This window comes from Panthera pardus, unplaced genomic scaffold, assembly GCF_024362965.1.
Source record: "Panthera pardus isolate Hobbes unplaced genomic scaffold, ASM2436296v1 HiC_scaffold_22, whole genome shotgun sequence".
NCBI classification, from domain to species: domain Eukaryota; kingdom Metazoa; phylum Chordata; class Mammalia; order Carnivora; family Felidae; genus Panthera; species Panthera pardus.
In genome coordinates this window covers 45,777,680-45,798,539 of record NW_026526788.1, presented here as the reverse complement: position 1 = coordinate 45,798,539, position 20,860 = coordinate 45,777,680, and the positions used below count along the sequence as shown (strand labels likewise).

Below are 20,860 nucleotides of genomic sequence, written 5' to 3'. Positions count from 1 at the left end.
CCTCTGCCCCATGACTCCCTTCCCCTCCACCTCCACCTCCACCTCCACCTCCACCTCCACCTCCACCTCCACCTCCACCTCCACCTCCACCTCCACCTCCACCTCCACCTCCACCGCCCTGCTTCCCAGCGGCTGCACGGGCTCCCAAGGAGCAGGGCTTGTGTGTGTGGTGAGGGCTCCAGAAGCCATCCTGGGGTCCCGGCATGCTGGTCTCCTTGCTCATCACCCTTCTGAGCTTTGGGCCTCACAGGCCTGTCCAGACTACTGGCCCTGCTCAGGTGCCCCCTCAGTGAGGACATACCCCACCCTGTGCTCCAGCTCTCAGAGTACTCTTCTCCATTTCCTGGCCCTTGGTGGCCTTGCTGGGACCACTGTCAGACTGATCCTACCAGGCTGCCTTCTCTGTGAGGGGTGACAAGAGCATGGGGTGGGTCAGAGTCCAGAGCAGGGGACTTTGAATCCCAGCCTCTGCCACGTAGTAGCCGTGTGAGTTCAAGCAAGTTCCTTAATCACTCTGTGCCTCAGTTTCCTTGACTGAGGAAACTGCGGAAAGTAACGGCACCTCCTGCCACACAGTCTTTGTGAAGATTAAAGAATCCCAGGAGGACGGTTTTGTCCACTTAAGTGTCTGCAGCTTCTAGAAGAGTCCCGGGCAGGTACCACGCACTCAGGAAGCACTTGCTCCTGTCTCCATCCCAGGGCTGCAGGCTCTAGCAAGGGGGTGTCTTGGGTCTCACGGTTCTCCCTAATTGCCACCCCACCCCCTCGAGAACCCAGGACCCTGGGACTCACACCCCACCTGCAGACAGTCCCGCTCTGGGTCGGTGGCTCTGGGACCAGAGGCTAGTACTTGGGTGAGTTACATATTGCAGGATGTTGGGGATGAATGAAAAAAAGATCATTCTTGAAAAGCCTTCAGATGAAGTTCAGTATAAATGGTTTTTGTGTACACCCTAAAGATGAGTTCATTTATACATGAAAACGTGAGAACCGCTGGAGCTACATTAGGGAAAATTTAATGACATCTGTCTGAACTTTCCCATCCTTCTGTGTTTAGATGCAATGTCCAGCTGCGAGTGGGGACGGGTGGGGAATTCTAGAGCATTTTGCTCCATCCTGGTTTGACAGCAGGCCTCCGTAATGTTACTGCTTGTGGAGAATCAGGCCTCCTTTCCAGGCTGGGGAAGGAGGCCTGTAATGTCAGAGCGGACGTTAAAAGCATAGTGATGTTGCACTTTGCGCGGAAGAGGCGTAAAGCTGATGCAGAACAAAATACATAGGCTACTCTGGGTTCTGAACTTCTCCCAGCTGGCCTCCGATGTGAATGCTCTTTCCCTAATAGTGCCTGGGGATGCTTCTAATGATTTCTGTTTTGATGCGGAAATGTAACTAGGTGGAAACCTACAAGGGCCCCAAAGATACACATGTGGGGTGTGAAAGGAGTGGCGGCAGGTGGGAGGGGGCTGCCAAAACGGAACCAGAAGCTTGGCTGTTGCCGACAGGTTTGGGAGAGGCGGCCTTCTCACAGGGCAGGGAAGAACAGGCTAACTGGCGTTGGGGTGGACAGTGCTGTGGGAGCGTGTGCCCCGGTGTCCGCACGGGGGTCCTTGCAGTAAGCCTGTGTCTCCCTGTCTTGCAGGTGGTACCGGGGAGCGGGAGAAGGTTCCGGCCAACCCCGAGGCGCTCCTGCTCATGGCCAGCTCCCAACGTGACATGGAGGACTGGGTGCAGGCCATCCGCCGGGTCATCTGGGCCCCACTTGGCGGAGGTACTGCCCGTAGATCGCATGCTCACCCTCTAGAACCCTTGCCTTCAGGTAATCATGCCCCTCCGCCCTGCACTGAGCCCGCAAGACCTCTCTCACTCGGGACCCACTGGCTGTGTCCCTAGCTGCTTACAGCAGGCAAGCCATGCTGTCCTCTTCTGCTGCCGGCCCCCGACAGTCACACCTCCACTTTACTGGACAGGCAGCAGCAGGGGAATCGGGGCCACCTTTCAAAACATGCCCTCCTCCAGCTAGAATCCTGTGGCGTGTGCATACTGCCTCTCTGCGTCCAGAGCCCTGCTGCACAGCAGGTGTTTTTGAGGTGGTCTGCACTGGGTCCCGCGTCCTTCCCTCTGCTGTGCCTTCCTACAGCCACACAGAGGGCCCCTGCGCGGCCCACACAACCAGCTCCTTGTTTCTGAGCTGAGAGCAGTGGTTGCCATTTACGCACCTTTATTGAAAATACTTATCGGATGCCTGAAATGTACCTGGTCATATTCCGGACACTCGGAAGTTCAGTGATAAAACAAAATAGAGGATTCCTCCGCCCTCCTCTCCCGTCCATTGTCCAGTGGGAGACGGATAATAGGCAAGTCAAGGTGTCACATGATTTTGAGTAGAGAGAAACACAATAAAGTAAATTTAAGTAGGATGATAGAGGGGATGCTGTGTTAGATGCTGTAGCCTAGCCAGCTCAATGAAGTGGCCAGGAGAGCCAGGGGAGTGCTGGGCGAAGAGCATTCAGGCAGAGGGGCAAGCAAGTGCAAAGGCCCTGAGGTGGGAGTGAAAGATTTGGACACAGAGAATCTCAGGAAGGCCAGCGGGTCTGAGGGAGTGAGGACAGGAGAGTAGAGGACATGAGGCAGGAGAGGTCCCTGAGGCCTTGGGGACATGGTGGGGATCTCAGATTTTGTTCTCAATCGATGGGGCACCAAGGAGGGCTCTGAGCAGGAGACAGACACGACCTGACCCAGATTTGTAAAGGGCCCTTTGGCTGTGAGGGGTGGAGCAGAGAGAGACAGGAGTGGACACGGCAGGCTGAGACAGCCATCAGACGGGGGTGACGGGGACACAGGCTGGCGTGGGGGTGGAGAAGACAGTGAAGAGGGCTCAGCTGCAGCTGTGTTCTGAAGGTAGGGCTGCCAGGGTCTGTGGACAGACACATGGTGCAAGAGAAAGGAAGGGTGGCCCCTGGCTGTGTGGTCGGTGCCCCTCTGTAGTCATCATGAAAAGAGCTTTTAGAAGGGGTCACCATACTGGCTGGGCTGCGGCCACCAACTCCCTGCTGAATGTGGAGACCATGTGACCATGAGAGCCATGGTCATCCTACCTCCCCTGCACAGTGTCTGAGTGCTGCACATTTTGGGCAGGGGCGGAAGCTCACCTTTCAGGGCTTGGAGCCCGTCTCCAGACCCAGTGTGCTCTGTAGGCTGAGCCCCTCCCTTCCCCACTCACCTCGCCAGCTCTCTTCTGCTATTCCCGGCTGTGGCCTGCCTGGCCATCTCTCCTAGAACCACTGATCCTCACATAGAAGAGTCGATAGCACTTGGAAAGTCAGTTTTTTTCCTGTGCTTCATAAATGCCCTCACACTGTTAGTCATGGCCTCCCTGCCTCCTGAGGCTCGTGGCAACTTTGACCCAAGACCCAGGCACACTCAGGGATTTCTGCGGACTTCACAGACCTCCTTGGGTGCAAAGTGGTTGGAATTGAACCCATGGAACAAAATAGAGCCCAGAATCAGACTCTCATGCAGCTGGACTTTGACTTACAACAGACGGCACCTCCAAACACCAGAGAAAGGAGAACATCATTGTGATCTTGGGTAGAGAAAGCTTCTTTTTGCAGGAGTTATAAAAATCATTAATCTTTTAGGAAAAGATCGATAAATTATGCTCTACACAAGGAAGAGCATCTGTTCGTTAAAAGGTAGATTAAGAAAATGAAAAGACAAGCATCTAGGGTGGGAGAAGGTGTTTGCACCACATACAGCCGTCAAATGACTTGTTCCTCAAACCCCTACAAACCCAGAAGGCAACGACAGACAAGCCAGTAGAAACTCCGGCAAGAGACTCGAACAGGCGCTTCACCAAGAAAGAAATCCTTGTGACCAGTGAACACAGGCTGCGGCGTTCAGCCTCGTTAGTCATCAGGCAGGTGCATGTTAAACCACGACATGCCACTTGTAGTCACCCACCAGAAAGACTGAATGAAAAAGGCGGGCGGTTCTCGGAGGTGACAAGGACAGAGCTACGGGCACTTGTGGGTATTGCCAGGATCTGCAAAAGTTGCTATGCACCCCGAGGCCCCGCAGTGCCACCGCTAGGCATGTCCCAGATAGATATATGTGTGCAGATATGCTGGGGACTTGGACACGTCACACGTTCACAGCAGCCTTACCCATGATGGCCTGACCCTAACCAGGGGTTTAGGAACGATCCAGGGGCTCAATAAGTATGATTCATTCTTGCAGCAGGAAACTCTATAGCAGTGGAAAAGAATTACCCACAACTCCACCTAATGCATGAATCCTAAACACCTACCATGGGACTAGGGAGGCTCAGTAACATGTTATAGGTATAATTCCATTTGTATAAAGTTGAAAAACAGGGCAGAAAGAAAACTGTACTATTTGTAGGTGGGTAATTGAGCAGCAGAAATAAAGAAAGGCAAAGAAACAAATGCCATAAAAGTCTGGATAGAAGTCTCACTTACACAGGTGTTCATTTTACAGCAATGTGGTAATCTGCAGGTATATGCTTTAAGTACGTTTCTGGATGTACGGATACTTCACTATATTAAAAAAACAAAAAACAGAGAAGCTCAAGGCTGAAGTGTCTATGTAATTTGGCCAAGACAACCCAGCTACTCAGGGAGCAAAGCAGAGAAACAAAGGTGGATGTTCTAACCCCAGAGGCCATGCTTTGACTCAGACCATGCAGGGTGCTGGCACACCCATCTACTCTATTCATGGTGCCAGCTTCTGGCTACACATCTACCTCTCTCTCTGTCTCCCCTTCCCTCCCTCCCTCCCTCCCTCCCTCCCTCCCTCCCTCCCTCCCTCCCTCCCTCCTTCTCTGTGCTTGCTCAGAACTGGGACCCTTTGCAGAACCCAACATAGAACCCAGATCTGTCCCTCCCTCAGGTCCCCCAGCATTTACCAAATTTCTCAGACTGTGTGCTGCAGAACTTGTAAGATTTCAAATAGGAACCGTCATCAAAGGCGCTTATCTCCTTTCCACCAGAAGCATAGAGGAAACGCAGCAATCGCAGGGGTTAGCGACGGCAGACATGTCTGGGCAAGCCATGGGCACTCACAGGTGGGCTCAGTCAGCCTCTGCAGCAGGTTCCTGGCAAAGCTGTTATTAGCCTGGGTTCCCCTGGAAAGGAGGCTTAGAGGATCAGTCCTTCTTTCACTGTTAATAACGGAGTCCGTGAGCCCTTTCAAGCATGTTTGTTCTGGCAGAGAGCAGGCCACCTCTGACAGACAGGAATGGGCAGTGTGCCTGCTGCAGTCAGAGGCAGCCCCGGCCATCCCCATGGAGAAGACTGGAGGCAGTAGACCCACGGGGTCAGTGGAGCCCGTTACTGGCGATGGCCTGCCCAGAGGTGGCAGTCCCTCTTATCTAGGCATTTGTTCATTCATTCACTTGCGAAAGTATTCTAGGAGCCAGGGATACAGCAGTGAACAGGACAGACAAGGTCTCTACCCTCATGAAATGCACATTCTAGGAGAGAACAGGTAACAAGCCGATTGCAGGGCTCCGTGGAGAAAGGTGAGGGGGGGAAGGGCAAGTAAGAGCTTTGGAGGTTGGAGTTTCCTGACATTTGAGTAAAGGAGCTGAAGGGTGACATACACATATACCTGGGCAGAGAGGTTTGGAGGCAGGGGTAGTGGGGTCCATGTTGGAAGAGCAGCGAAGAAGCCAGTCTGCCTGGAGCAGAGTCTGCGAAGAGGGAGAGAGCAGGAAGTGGGTCAGAGAGGTAATGGGGTTTAAGTCAGTAGGGCCGTGTTGTCAGGGTGATGACTCTGGCTTTCCCTGAGTGACGTGGTGCCCTTGCTGGGTTTTGAACAGAGAATGGCAGAGCCTGACAGGGTTCCAACGGGATCCCTCTGGCCACCTGTTGAGAATAGATCCCAGAAGGCAAGGCCAGAAACAGGGAGACCAGCTAGGAGCTCATTATCCACTAATGCAACTGAGAGACGATGGCAGCTTGGCCCGGGTGGTACTGGTGATGAGAAGTAATTGAATTCTTGATATATTTTAGGGTAAAGCCAGTGTAAGTATTTCCCTGCTGGAATGGAAGAAAGGTATAAGAGAATGAGAGAAGTCAAGGGTAATTCCAGGATGTTTTGATCTAAGCAACTGGAAGGATGGATTAGCCATTAACAGATGAAAAAGACCAAAGGAAGTGCAGTGTTTGAAATGAAGCGTGAGAGTTCCCATTGGGCTTAGTCTGAGATACCTGGTAGAGGCTCAAGTTTGTTATTATTATTTTTTTAACGTTTATTTATTTTTGAGAGACAGAGCATGAACAGAGTAGGGGCAGAGAGAGAGGGAAACACGGAATCTGAAGCAGGCTCTAGGCTCTGAGCTGTCAGTACGGAGCCCAATGCAGGGCCTGAACTCATGAACCACAAGATCACGACCTGAGCCAAAGTCAGACACTTAACTGACTGAGCCACCCAGGCACCCCTAGAGGCTCAACTTTAAGTGTCCAATAGGCAGTTTAACATTTAAGTCTAGAGAATTGGAGAGAGGACTGGGTTGGAGGGGGAATTTGGAGGCTGTTGACATATAGATGGGGTTTGAAGCCGTGAGGCTGGGGTGAGGCACCATAGAGCCAAGTGTAGAGACATCAGAGGACCAGGGCTGAACCCTGAGCTGCTCCCAGGTGAGAAGTCAGGGGCAGAGGAGGAGCCAGCAGAGGGGGCTCAGGAGAGTTGGTGAGGGGGAGGAGCCAGGAGTGAGTTGGGGATCCCGAGGCAACTGAAGGGAATGTCTAGGGAGGAAGGGGCAGTGACAACATGCACTGTGGACAGATCAACCAGAAGAGATGGAGCATGGTTCATTGCTGACTTGGGCAAGCGTGGTTCTGGTGGAGTGCTGGGGATAGAGCTTGATAATAGCGGGCGTGAGAAGGGGTAAGACAAGGGGAAATGGAGTGTGAGAATAACCGACTGTTTCAAGAAGTTGACTATAAAGGGAAAGAGAAATGGGACAGTGGCTGGAGGGGAGGTCAGGTAAAGAGAGGGCTGTTGGGTTTTTTGGTTTTGTTTTAAGTTGGGAGACAAAACAGCAATGCAAAAGACTGATGGTACTGGAGAGGGAGAGAAGAATGGCTGGAGCACTGATCTCTCTTGTGGAGATAGATGCAAAGATCCTCAACAAAATACTTACAAATTGAATCCAGCAGTATATGAAAGGATTATACAAATGAGATGAGATTTATGACCAAATGAGATTTATCCCAGGAATGCAAGGGTAGTTTAACACCTGAAAATCAACAGTTGTAATACAATAATGGAATTAAAGACAAAAACCACATGATTGGGACGCCTGGGTGGCTCAGTCAGTTAAGCATCTGACTCTTGATCTCAGCTCAGGTCTTGATCTCAGGGTTGTGAATTCAAGCTCCCCCTCCCCACCCCCATTGGGCTCCCTGCTGGGTGCATGAACCCTACTTAAAACAAAACACCACATGATCATCTCAGTAGACTCAGAGAAAGCATTTAATAAAGTCTGGCACCCTTTCCTGATGAAAATAAACAGCCTAGGGATGGGCGTAGAAAGAAACTTATTGAACTTGATAAAGAGTATGTATCTACAAGAGACCCAAAGGTAACATCATACTTGTGGAGGAAGACTGGATACTTATCCTCTGAGATCAGAAACAAGGCACAGATTCTCACTCTCCTCACTGAAATTCAGCACTGTACTGGAGGTTCTGGCCGGAGCAATTAGGCAAGAAAATGACATACATCCAGATTGGAAAGGAAGAAAGGAGTTAAAGTATCTCTTATTTGCAGATAATAGGATCTCATATACAGAAAACCTTAAGAAATCCACTAGAAAACAATTAGAAGTCATAAAACATTCGGCAAGACTGCAGGATATAAGGTCAGTATACACTAATCAGCTGTATTTCTGTTCAGTAGCAATGAGCACACCAACAATGAAATTAAGAAAACTTCATTTACAGTAGCATCCCAAAGAAGAGAATACTTAGGAATAAATGTAACAAAAGAAGTATAAAACTTACTATTCTGAAAGTGACAAAATGTTGTTAAAAGAAACTAAAAAAAGACCTAAATAAATGGAAGGACATCCCATCTTCATGGATCAGAAGACTTGACATTGTGAAGAGGGCAATGCTCTCCTGTAGGTCTCTGGACTTCTGTGCCCAGCCCTGGGAACATGGGCCCTGGAGCCCCATCGGGCAGCAACTCCTACCCAGCTCACCATGAGAGGAAAGAAGAGGGAACCACTGAGTACCCAGGGTTACCTGGCATGTGGCAGGTGCTTGCACGGATGAACCCTTGCCTAGTTATCTGGAGAGAGCCTGCAAGCCCTCTGGGTCTGATAGGACGGTGCTTGGCAAAGCCAGTTGCACTGATGGGTGAGAGGAGGCAGAGTGAGCACAGATTCCAGCATCAGGTTGTGTGGTCTGAGTGTGATCTGGCCCCGCCCTTTGCTGGCTGTGTGACCCTGGGTAGGCCTGTTACCCTCTCTGTGTCTTTGTCTGCAAAACGGAAGAAGAATGCCTTCATTGCAGGACTGTCGTGAGAATTAAGAGAGAAGACGGACAGACGCAAAGTGCTCAGCGCTCTCTCAGTACGAGGTAGCCCTGGAACATTCAGCAAACACAGCACACCTGCTGTGCGCAGGCAGGGGAGGTGGCAGGAAAAGAGGTGGGGGGGGGGGAGCTTCCATCCTACTCCACAAGACGGCCACTAACCAGGAAAGCAAGTCACAAGGCACAGAGCAGTGGTTCTCAAATGTTAGCTAGCATCTGAGGCACCCCGAGGAAGGCCTGTGGAAATGGGACTGCTGGCTCCACCCACGGGGATTCCAGCTCGCTTGGGCGATGCCCTCGAATTTGTATTCCTAACAAGTTCCCGGATGCTGCTGGTGCTGCTGGTCCGGGGCCCATATTCTGTGAACCTCTGTGTTTTGGAAGGGTGGTGAGTGCTGTTGAAAGAAAAACAAACCCAAGCAGTTTTAAATACAGTGATGAGGACGGGACATTCAAACAGTCTGGGAGGTGAGAAAGCCAGCCAGGATGTCTGGTGGAAGCTGGCCAGCCAGAGGCAACAGCCTGGGCATCAGCAGAGCATGTCTGATGTGGTCCTGAAGCAGCGTGGAGGGTGGGTAGGCCGGAGGGGTGAGGGACAGGGCAGATGGGAAGGAGCCTCCCGCACCCCTGTGAGGACTTTGGCTCTCACTCCTTTTTTTTGTTTGTTTTAATTTTTAAAAATACTTATTTCTGAGAGAGAGAGACAGAGCAGAGAAAGGGGAAGACAAAGAATTTGAAGCAGGCTCCAGGCTCTGAGCTGCCAGCACAGGGCCCGATGCGGGGCTGGAACTCATGAACTGCAAGATCATGACCTGAGCTGAAGTCAGACGCTTAACCCGACTGAGCCACACAGGTGCCCTGGCTCTCACTCCTAAATGAAAGGGGGAGGGTGCATTGGAGGGCTTTGAGCTGAGGCGTGATGGCATCTGACATATAGTTGAAAAGGGCCACTCTGACTGCTGGCCTGAGAGGGACTAAGGCGAAGCCAGGGACAGGTATACACGGACTAATCCAGGCAGGAGACATGGGCGCTTTCACTATGATGGGTGACAGTGAAAGTAATCAGGTTCTGTATCTGTTTGGAAAATAGGACTGACAAGCACTGGGTGGGGGTGTGCGAGAGCAGGGACAGTGCAGGTGACTCATGGGGTGTGGGTGAGAGGTCTTGGGGACAGAGCTGTCATTAACCAAGAGCGCAGTTCAGGTTTGGGAGGCTGCGGCCCAACCACAGTTCCATTTGGACACTTCTCAGTTTGAGACGTCTGTTTGTCATGAAGCCAGGGCAGGTGCTGTGTTGGATGCAGGAGTCGGGATTAGCGCTCAGTAACTAGTAGCATGGTAACTATGACACTCACAGGCCGCCAGGCACTGCCTAGCACAGCCCAGAAGCTCTCTGCCCCAACCTTACAGGCAGCAGCACGGAACGACAGCCCTGGGGCAAGGAACCCAGCTTGGGAATGGTGTCCCTGCCCACAGTGACTGCCCTGCACTGGGGAGGGGTGTGAGGGACCAGCAGCAGGCCCGCAGTGGCCATCAGAGCCTTGTTGCCCCAGCCCGGTTGTATGTGGCTCTCACAGGCCGCTGGAGACTTTCCTCTGACCCCCTGGAGCCAATTCTCCTGCTCTTCGGTTCCTCAGAAATCAGGTGGTAGAAGGAAAAAGAGGGGACAAATGCAGCTTCCAGAAGCCACAGGGCAGGACACTTGACATGGAGAAAATCCCAGCCTTGGGGCAAGTTGGAGGGACACAAAGCAACCTTTTTAGTCCAGCTGGAAGTGGTCACTGTTTGCTAGAATGACCTCTCCAAATAGAAGCCCCTCGAGGCACAATCCGGTTCAGAATGAAAGGTCACTGGCCCCAGCCCAGGCTAGCAGTGGTGGAGCCCGAGATACTAGTGGACCACTTCTCCCCCGTGCTGCTTGCCCAGCTCTTCTAGGAGATGAAGAAGAGAGTCTTATTTCTGGTTTCCCTGAATGTTGACCCACCAGGCCCAGAGTCCCTAGCTGGGCCTTTCTTGGCAGCCCTTCCAAAAGGGGAGAGAAAGGACTGTGGCTAATCTGTGCTGGGCTTCAGGTCACTAAGCCAGCAGATGGGCTGCTTGAGCATGAATCTGGTACCTTCAGCCTATCCTCGTATGCTCTGTGGGTCCACAAGCCAGGTGGAGGAGATGCCTCAGCAGGCCCGGGACCCTTTCCATGCCCCAGGCTCACAGAGGGCAGATCTGGCCTCTTCTGGGCTTAGGGGTTGGTTCACAGCATCCTTGGGCCTCCTTCCCCTGTAGTGCTTCTGGAGTCTGTGAGCTTGTAGGAGAAATAGTTCCCAGCCACAGACCCCTCTGACAGGATGGCAGGGAGCCCGGGGCGGTTTACGGGGAGAACAGAGAGGGAGGGCAGATAACTTGCCTTGGGAGAGCCCGGCACGCCAGCAGTGGTGATTTACTGGGGTGAATTCAGGACGCTAACCGTTCAGCTGCCTCTTACCCACCTTGCCAGAAGTCCTCCTTCCTTCCCAGTGGCTGTGAGGGGAAATGCCCCATCAACGTGGCCTGCCTGGCTTCTGTTTGTGCTAAGGAGAGCTCAGATCACAGACAGGGCCAGGAGAGAGTTTGTCATGGTTACTGTTAAGATGAGGCCAGTGGAGGGTTAGTGCCAGTGACACTGAGCGGTGCCCCGGTAACCCCAGCCACAGGGGAGAAGTTGGGCAGAGGTAGCCACTCACCAGGGCAGCTAACATTTATTCAGCATGTTCCTGTGTCAGGCTCTGCAATAGCCCTAGGAAACTGGTCATGAAAACCTTTACAGGTGGGGACACTGGGCAACAGGGAGACTCAAACGCTTTGTCCAGGTCACAGAGAAGTCGGCAGGAAGCTGGGTTCTTTTTACTTATTTATTTATTTGTTTATTTATTTATTTATTTATTTAAATGTCATTTATTTTTGTGAGAGGGAGAGAGACAGAGAGCACGAGCAGGGGAGGGGTAGAGAGAGAGAGACACACACACAGAATCCGAAGCAGGCTCCAGGCTCTGAGCTGTCAGCACAGAGCCTGATGCAGGGCTTGAACTCTCGAACCGTGAGATCATGACTTGAGCCCAAGTCGGACGCTTAACCAGCTGAGCCACCTAGGTACCCCAGGAAGCTGGGTTCTAACCCAGGTCTGCTAGAGCTCAGAGCACCCCCTGCTGGATGCCTGCTCTGGAAAGTAGGATGCCAGGGGGCCTCCAGGTGATCCTATGGCCAGGTTCCCTGCCTCTTGTGGCTTCCAGGTGGCCTTGGTTGTTCTCCACATCAGTCTGAGGAGAGACAGAAGGGTCTCATGCTTGCTGAGTGCTACTCTTGCCAGGGGTTAGTTGTATCAAAATTACATTATAGAGGGAGGCAGAGAGGCCTAGAGAGGTTTAGCAATTTGCCTTACAGCACACAGCAGAGCTGGGGGCAGGGGCAGCTGTCCCCAGGGTGAGACCTTCAGTGATTCTGTCTCCCTCTCTCTCTTTCTCTCCCTGGGTAAGCATCAGAGCACCATAGCCTCTGGATCTGAGTTGTCTTGATGGGAGGGACGGAGATCATGGGGAGGCAATCAGACTGAGGAAAGAGTCCCCGAGGTCTTGGACCCGGGGCCTGTTCGACACACGGCTCAGAACTGAGGGCCACCCCCGCTGAAGAGGTCATCTGTGTCCAGGTACTTGTTTGAGAGGACAGAGCCTCAGCTTCCTGGCCTTGCCCCAAGAGGACAATTTTTTTTTAATGTTTATTTTTGCGAGAGAGAGAGAGACAGAGAGAGAGAGAGAGAGAGAGTGCAAGCGGGGAAGGGGCGGGGGGGGGGGGGACAGAGGATCTGATGCAGGCTCTGCGCTGACAGCTTTGGCACTGCCACCTGTGAGCCAAACACCAGGGCTTGAATTTACGAACCACGAGATCATGACCTGACCCCAAAGTTGGACACTCAACCAACTGAGCCACCCAGGCACCCACCCCTCAACGGGACAATTTTAAGACTCTCTCTGAACATCCAACCCTAATAGGCTCCACAGCTAAAAATGACCCCCCGACATGGGGTGTGTTATCCTGGCTGGGGCATAATCTGGTGCCCATCTGAGTCCAGAGCCTTCTAAATGGCAGGCACTTGCAGACTTCCAGCCATCTGGGGAATCTGTGTGGAGTGGAAGGGATTCCCTAGAGACTGGCAGGTCTAACCGCACAGGTAGGGGAACCAAAGTTCAGGAGGAGAAAGCAAGATGGCATCAGAGCCCACATGGCCACTGGGAGGGTCCGCCTACCCCCAGGGTAGGTGACTCTAACTGAGCCCTTGGGTCCTTCCCTTGAAGGTGGACAGTGCTGCTCAGACCCAGACGGTCCCTGGGTAGTGGGAGCCCTAGGCTTTTCTGACAGGTTTAGGGCGGGGCATTCCTTGGCTTGTGGCCCTCACAGGCATCATGAAATGCCCTTCCTCCCTTCCTGTGTACTTGAACTTTGGGAAGGGAGAGCCCTGAGCCCCTCCCCAGAACCCAGGGCTAAGGAGGATGTGAGCCCCCACCCCCATACTAGTATCTAGGCCGGGACTAGGGAGCCTATGTGGCCTGTAGCACAGAATTTAAGGAGGGCAGCAAAAGCCTCAGTGATCAGGATGAACGTGTTATTGTGATATTTGTAATGGAAATTAATGCAAAAGTCCATTACATTAGTTTCTTATTGCTGCTCTAACAAATTGCCACAAACTTAGTGGCTCAAAGCAACACAAACTTATCCTGTCATAATCGTGGAGGTCAGAAGTCAGAACGGAGTCTTAGCTAAAATCAAGGTGTTGGAAGGGCCTGTTCCTTCTGAGGGCTCTTGGGAGACCCTGTTCCTCGCCTGTCCACCTCCTAGAACGCTGTTCACATTCGTTGGTTGTGGCCTCATCACTCCGGCCTCTGCTTCCCTCCTTACCATCATTACCTCTTCTGTAGTCAGCCTTCCCTCTGCCTCCCTTTTAGAAAACCTACCTGGATAATCCAGCACAATCTCTCCATCCTTAATTTAATCATGTCTGCAAAATCCCTTTTATTAGGTGAGGTAACACAGTCACAGGTTCCAGGGGTTAGGATGTGGACATTTGGGGAGGGGGGAATCATTATTTCTCCTACCACGTCTACAGTAAATCTCAAAATTTCAAATGAAGACAGGATCCGGGGGATTAGGGCGAGACGCTCACAGGATCTGTGCCAAAAGTAGGGTTGCAGCCTGTCATTACTTAAAGTTTTGATAATTTGTTCATCATGGATTTTTTTTACATTAACTTGTATTTGTTAAAACACTGCAGTGAAATGTTTACCTTGCTTATTGAAGTTTTTGATACCTTAAGTTTTGCGCAGGTGGGCAGTGCCTCATTTGCCTCATCCTGGTCCCCCCTTGCTTCGGAGAGCACTGGCTGTGCACTGCACACTCAGCTTTCAGATGAGCCCCCCACCCCTTCCAGCCCCAGGGCTCCCCTAAGCTCCTCCCTTACAGAATTTGGCCCACAGAACCCCGTGGGTCTCTATTCCTCCTGCCTGGTGCTGCCACCCGCCCCCCCCCCCCCCCACCTTTGCTTTGCACCTGCCCCCGCTGGTATATATACCAGGAGGAGTATAAACAATCCAGTCTTCAGACTTTGGAAGTATGGGCTTGTGGGCCCATTTCACTGGGACAGAAGCCCGCCCTGGAAAGAATGTATCTTTAAGATACGTATCTTTAACTTGTCTTAACATAATTTAAGTCTGGATGGGAGGTCTGGCACTTACTAGCTGTGTGACCTTAGGAAAATTCTATAAACTCTCTAGACTTTAGCTGCCGCGTCTGTAAAATGGGGACATCAATACTCACCTCTCTGGGCTGCACAAGACACTTTACTTAAAGGTCGAAGCACCAGCTCTGAAGCCAGGAGCCCAGTGTTAGATCCGAGCTCGGCGCTCCCTCCCCACCCCCCCCACCCCCAAGCTGGGTGACCCAGACAGTTACCTGGCCTTCCTGGGTCTCCACTGCCCCACCTGGAACACATGCCTCCCAGCCTGCGGGGAATGGGAGCTCCTAAAGCGAGTCCTAGTCCCCCCTGTTGGAAGGGACCGTCATTGGGAGCTGCTGGCATTCATTCCTCCGGAGCCTAGGAGCCTAGTATCGCGGAGCGTTCGGGAAAAGGGGGTGAGACGTGTGAACCCGGAGCTCTTCCCGGGGGCCGGCTTCAGGCGTGGCATTTCAGGAACTCGCAAGTGCCGGGCCCTCCCTCCCTCCAGGGTCCGGGCCCGGGGCGGGCGGCGGGCAAGACGCTACCTGCGCGCGTGCCGGGCATTCCTGCCCCGCCGCGCCGCCGCACCGGGCGCGCCATGGGCCTGATGCCGGCCTCGCGGGCCTTCTCCCGGTGCTGCGCCTGCCCGCGGCCGCCCTGCCGCCTGCCCGCCTGCTGCGCGCCCGCGGCCCCAGGTAGCGCGGGACCGGGTGCGGGGAAGCGGCGCCGCGGGCGAGGAGGGCGCCGCGCATGCGTCTCGGGGGCCGCGGCGGGGAGCGCGCGTGGGTCGGGGTGCCCGCGGCGGGGCGCGGGGCTGGGGGAGCGGGGCGCGTGCGTGTTCGCGGCGAGAGGCCCCTCCTATCTTGCGCCCGGGGTGGGGAGGTGGCGGCCCGGAGCCGAGCTGGGATTCTCCAAGGGTCATCCCCACCCCCGCCACTACTGAGGGGACGGAGCCTGACGGGAACCCCGGGCTACCGACTCCGAACCCAGTGCTCGCCCCCACGTTTGCCTCCCTAGGCCTCGGGAAAGCCACTGCGCGGCCTGGCTGCCACCGGGAGGATAGGGATCCTCTGCCCTGGGGCTGGCTCACCCTGGGCCCGACCCGGCAAGATGATGTATGCCTCTTGCTGCCATTCTCTTTCTTGCGCTGATGTCAGCTTCTTGGTTGGTGAGGCCTGGCTAGAGCCCAGCCTGTTGGTTTCAGCCTCCAGGGCAGTTCTGAAGCTGTCAAGGCCCCAGAGCAGGGCCATGCACATGGTCACATACAGCCATGAAAGGGTGGGTTGATAGACCTTGGAGGGGAGCTGAGAGCAGGAAGGGACTTCCCCAAGTCTGAACCTCTGGAGAGAATTTAAGAACGTTTTTTCCTTGTCTCTCTTCCCCGACTGTGGCCTAGTCCCCCACTCCTGGTCCCGCCACCCCCAACTAGAGAGAACCCTAGAGGAGCCAAAGCCAGCCTGAGTTCTCTTGGGAATCAGCTCCAGAGAGGGAAAACCAGGCCCTTTCCTGCAGAGTTCTTTGAGCTGACAGAGCCCAGGGCCCTAGGCCGGCCCTCCTGGGTCAAGAGAAGGCCACATTCACCAAGCACCTGCTTCGGTGTGCCTGCTGTGGGAAGCTCTCCCATGGCTTCTCACAGCCCCACGAAGTGGCAGGGAGACTGAGGACTGTGCCCAAGGTCATCCAGGACAGGGATCTGAGCCAACTGACTGCCCGGTCTGTGGCCTGTGACTTCCTGCTTCTTCAGGGGATTCTGGGGAGAGAGGAATGAGGGCTAGGGTTTGCCAGGGGGAGCTGGCAGGGAAGGAGGCTCGGCCCAGCTCTGAGCCTTCCGACAGGTTCATCGAGAGGAGAGGCAGCCACTGCCAGTTTCCTCTCTGGTGGCAAAGCCAGTACTTTGTGAAGAGCGTGGGCTGGGGCCTCGAGGAACCCGCACACTGGCTGGGTTTCCAGGGATCTGACAAACCTACTGGAGCTGGTTCTTGGCAAGGCTTCCCCTCCAAGATGTGCCAGGAGGGCTGAGGGAGTTCAATGTGGCTGTTCTGAGCCCTGCCAGGTTCTTCCAGAGAGACCCTGGCAAGGGGAGTGGTGGGCAAGGAGAGTGAGGGAGGCCAGGCCCTGTAGCCGGAGTGCAGGTTGCTTCCAGCAGTACAGCAGGAGGAAGGAAACCCTAGAGGGCTGGGCTGGAGTGAGCTTTCCCGCAGCACTCCACAAAACTTCTTTCCTCAGAGGGTGGTGAGGGGGCAGCTTGCTCCTAAAGCTGGCACAGAGTCTCAGGCAAAGGTCCGCACAGCCCTGCTGGGAATGTGGGGTCAGTCCCAGGCCTGGTGGTGCCTCACAGCCCCCTGCCTCGGGCAGGGCCCTCAGGGCAGCCCCTTAAAAACTGTACGATGATCCCATTTTATAGATGGAGAAACTGAGGCCCAGGAGAGGTGGCCACCTCTCTGCTCAATAGCTTAGCTGGGATGTATACCCAGACCCGTGCACATTGAGGCTCCGAATCTTTTTATGGCCTACAGTCTTGACCACCACTTGTTGCCCGTGTCTCCACTCCCACCCGTAGCCCAAGTCACCAAGCTCAGCGACTTACAGGGCCTTTGAGGCACTATCACCGTTTCCCAAAGTCCCTGAGCAACATATGAGGTCAGTGCTCGCCACAGCACCTGGTCCTTGCTTCTTCAGCTATGTTCCCTCATGTCCACCCTCCAAGCCCTGTGGTCCACATCAGACCCCCACCCAGCAGGCTGTCTCCTGCTCATGCCTACACCCCGGTTTCAATGTCACCTCCTCCCCCAGATCGCCTCTATCTGGAAGCGCCAGGGGCCCCGTGGCCTTTCCTGGCTCTCCCAGCCCTGTTTAGGGTGGGGTGAGTGGGGAGGAAGGCCTCACGGGGAGGCCTTGGGTGTGTTGAGATTGGGAGGGGGCCGTCAGAGTTGAGGGTGCTGCACGAACAGTGGAGCAGGCTCCGAAGCGGCTGCCCTGTGTCTGGCCCATGTCTGCACCCCAGAGGGAGGTGGGGGCAGAGCCTGGCCTGCCTGCCAAATTGCCTTTTATCCTGGGGGAGGGGGGGTGGGAGGGGGGCAGCAACGGGCATTCGGCTGGTAGGGTTTACACGTTTACAGCTCTCGGGCCGCACTAAGGCTGTCCTCTACCTAGAACAGGGTGAGGTGCAAGTGCGACAGTGACAGAAGGGTAGATGGGCAGAGGGACAGACAGACGGATGGCATTTGGCCCCCGGATGGGAGATGGGAGAGCAGGAAGGGCTAGAGCCCAGAGGAGGCTGAATGGGATTACCCCAGCTTTGTGGATCTCTGGAGGACGTTTTAGAATTCTGCTCCGTGTCTCTCTTCCCTGCCTGTGGCCTTCGGTCCCCTGTGAGCCCAGCGAGGGGCGCCGAGTGCGTGAACTCTGGATCCTTCACTCAGTGCTCCTTGACCTCTGCCCCCAGTCCAGCGCCAGCTCGGGGCTGCAGAGGGGCAGGTGTCTTCACGCATCTGTGGTAGAGTGCAGGGAGAGAAGGAGCGAGAGCTCTGTGGTTATGCTGAGGGGCTGGGACAGCTCCCACAGGAGGGCACGTCTGAGCTGTTCCCCAGCGCTAATGGGAAATTTGCACAGACTGAAGAGGAAAGAGACCTCTGGGTAGAGGTCTGCTCATGGGCCAGGCAGCAGCAAGCAGGCGGATTTAGGACGCTCAAGTAACAGGTGAGGCTGACAGGAAAGGAGGCAGGCACTGAGGGTGCAGTGCCAACTCACCCCCTCCCCTTTCGGGGACCCTCTGCTCGTGGGCAGTTCCCCCTGCGTGTCCTCTGCCCCGCTCGTTTGAGTTTCCAGAAGTGGAGTGGCTGGGTCGTCTGGTAGTTCTGTTGTACATTAAAAAAAATTTTTTTTAACGTTTATTTATTATTGAGAGAGGGAGACAGAGCATGAGCAGGGGAGGGGCAAGGGTGGGGGTGAGGGGACACAGAATCCGAAGCAGGCTCCAGGCCCTGAGCTGTCAGCACAGAGCGCGACCCAGGTCTCGAACCCGTGAACCGCGAGATCATGACCTGAGCCGAAGTCGGATGCTTAACCGACTGAGCCACCCAGGCGCCCCGTGTTGTACGTTTTTTAAGGCACCTCCCTAACTTGTTTTCCACAGCGACTGTGCCGGTTTACATTCCCACCAACAGTGCACAAGCCTTCCAGTTTCCCGACATCCTCACCGACACTGGGCTGTTCTCTGGGGTTTTTTTTTTGATAGTAGCCATCCTAACGGGTATGAGGTGGTATCCCACTGGGGTTTGACTTGCATTTCCCTAACGACCAGTGATGCCGAATCATGATGATGTTTTCCTGTGAGTACGTTCCCTGTCTTGTTGTGTGAGCTCTGCCTCATCTATTCTTGCTCTCTGGGTTCTGCCCAGGGTCTGAGGAAGCCTTTATAGGTTCCTCAAGATTCCGGGCGCCTCAGGAGCGCTTTGGGCCCTGACAGTACCCCTCCTCCTCCGTCATCCCAAGCACCCTTCCCCCCCCCTCACTGAGCTGGATAGCTGAGGGTGTGACCAGTTCCTCTCTGTGCCCAGGAATTTTTGGGCAGCGCCTGGAGGACACGGTCCACCACGAGCGGAAGTATGGCCCCCGCCTGGCCCCGCTGCTGGTGGAGCAGTGCGTGGACTTCATCCGGGAGCGTGGGCTCACTGAGGAGGGGCTCTTCCGCATGCCGGGCCAGGCCAACCTGGTGAGGGACCTCCAGGATTCCTTCGACTGTGGGGAGAAGCCACTGTTTGACAGGTGAGCCGAGGGAGAACAGTACAGGCGGATCACCTGCCCGTTCCCGCTGCAGGGGCTCCGCCCAGGACGCGGGCTCCAGTGGGCAGAGGCCCGCTGGCACCCACAGAGCCTGGCAGCAGGATGCTGGGTGGCATGGCTCCCCCCATGTGCTCAGTGAGTGCCCCCCGCTACCCCCATGGGCTGACCATTGGGCACAGAGTCTCTGCAGAGGCCCCCTGGGCCTCCTTTCAGGGATGGGACCCTGGCCCACCCCCAGGCCCCTTCAGTGACAGGATGGCGCAGCAGCCCCACATGGTGTCAGGTGTCAGGGGTGGGGAGCCCGTCGCCTCCACCTTCCCTGAGCCGGTGCCCGTCCGTCCTGACCCATCACTGGGCGTACCAGGTCCGGGGCTGCACCTTGTGGATAGAGGCAACTTCACTTAGGAGCCCAAGTGTGACCTGGGAGTGGGGGGCTACTTGGAGGCCTCTTCTTCCTGACAGGGCCCCACCCATTATGGAGCAGTTTTCATAGAAAGTTCTTGGTGCATCAAGCCAACCCCGGCCTCCGTGGAGCTGCCCTTTCTTCTCAGGTCCGCCCTCACAGTCAAGGCCCGCCTCTGCCCCAGGATAAGCCCATGGGTTTCTGCCAGCAGCCTTGGCCTTGGCCTTCCCAGCTCTTCTCTTGGGGCAGAGCACCCTCAGTGCCCCCAGCTTCCGCCCAGACCCATCAGTGCAGCCAGGCGAGTCTGTCACTTCCCTTCTGCGGAGGTGTACTGGATGGACTGGATGCCGCCCAGGGGAGCTCCGCTCTCAGGGAAGAAGAGATATCTAGGGGTGGAGGTGTTACCCTGTGGGCAGAGAAACTAAGGGTTATCTCTCCAGGTCACACCTAGAGTAAGGTCAGAAGCTGATTTGGACCCCAGGGCAGCCCTCCCTACCTCTGTGCCCAGCTCCCTTACCACACCCTGAGAGCCTGATCCTGGGGGAGGGAGCGGGACAGGGGACACTGCCCTAGAGGGACGCCTAGGCTCGTGGGCACCCACAGGGCTGTGGGCTGTAGGACAACCTCCTTGGGCGCTGGGGAAGGATGCCTGGATTCAGGGCAGGCCTGTGTAGGAGGGGAGGGTGGTGAGGGGGGTTCAGGAAGAAGTACCAAGAAAAAGCCCTGAGCCTCTGTTAAAGGGAAAGGCTCTGCAGTGAGTGGGGAAGGAAGGAGAGGGTGAGGAGTGCGTTTCTAGGCAGGGAGGGAAGCAGGTGAGGCGGTCAGGTGCTGGGCCAGGCAGGCTCCCTAGACCAGGGCGGGGCAGAGGATCTGGACAGCATAGCTGCAGGGATGTGTGGGGCTGTGAACTGAGGCTGCTGCACTGGCGGGGGCGGGGGCAGGGGCAGGCCTCCCAGGCCCAGAAGCACTGTAAGCAGAGGGCATGGAGGGGGAGCCAGGATGGGGCTCCAGCCAGCGAGGCCTGCAGAGTAGAAGGGCTGCTCTCAGTCCACTTGCCCAGGACAGAAAAGCTTTCACCTCCCCCACTGACCGGAGACGTCACAGAGGGGCCTTGGCCACGCTTCTGTTTACACTGCCCATGTCTTCCCCAAGGGCAACCCTGCAGATCCTCCCTGCTTTCTGCCCCTCCCCCGATCCTCCTGGGGCTCTAGCTCCTGCCTTGGCCCGCACTGAACCCACAGGGCTGGAGGGGGGTGGCGCGCGGAGGCAGGGAGGGCACTGAGCTCGAGCTTGGGCACCCACTGGGGCTGTGAGCACCCAGGAAGTGGGGGGGTGTTGGCAAAGGAGGTAAAGTGGCCTTGGGAGAAGGTAGTG

The 20,860-nt window shown here is 55.2% G+C and overlaps 1 protein-coding gene across 1 annotated transcript in view; it reads left to right on the top strand.

The window, feature by feature from the left end:
* The window catches only part of ARHGAP22 (Rho GTPase activating protein 22), a 173,153-nt gene that overhangs the window by 142,006 nt on the left and 10,287 nt on the right, over positions 1–20,860 (top strand). The window contains 2 exon segments of the mRNA XM_019444877.2: positions 1,640–1,768; positions 18,858–19,065. Of these exon segments, the coding sequence (XP_019300422.1) occupies positions 1,640–1,768; positions 18,858–19,065 (337 nt within the window).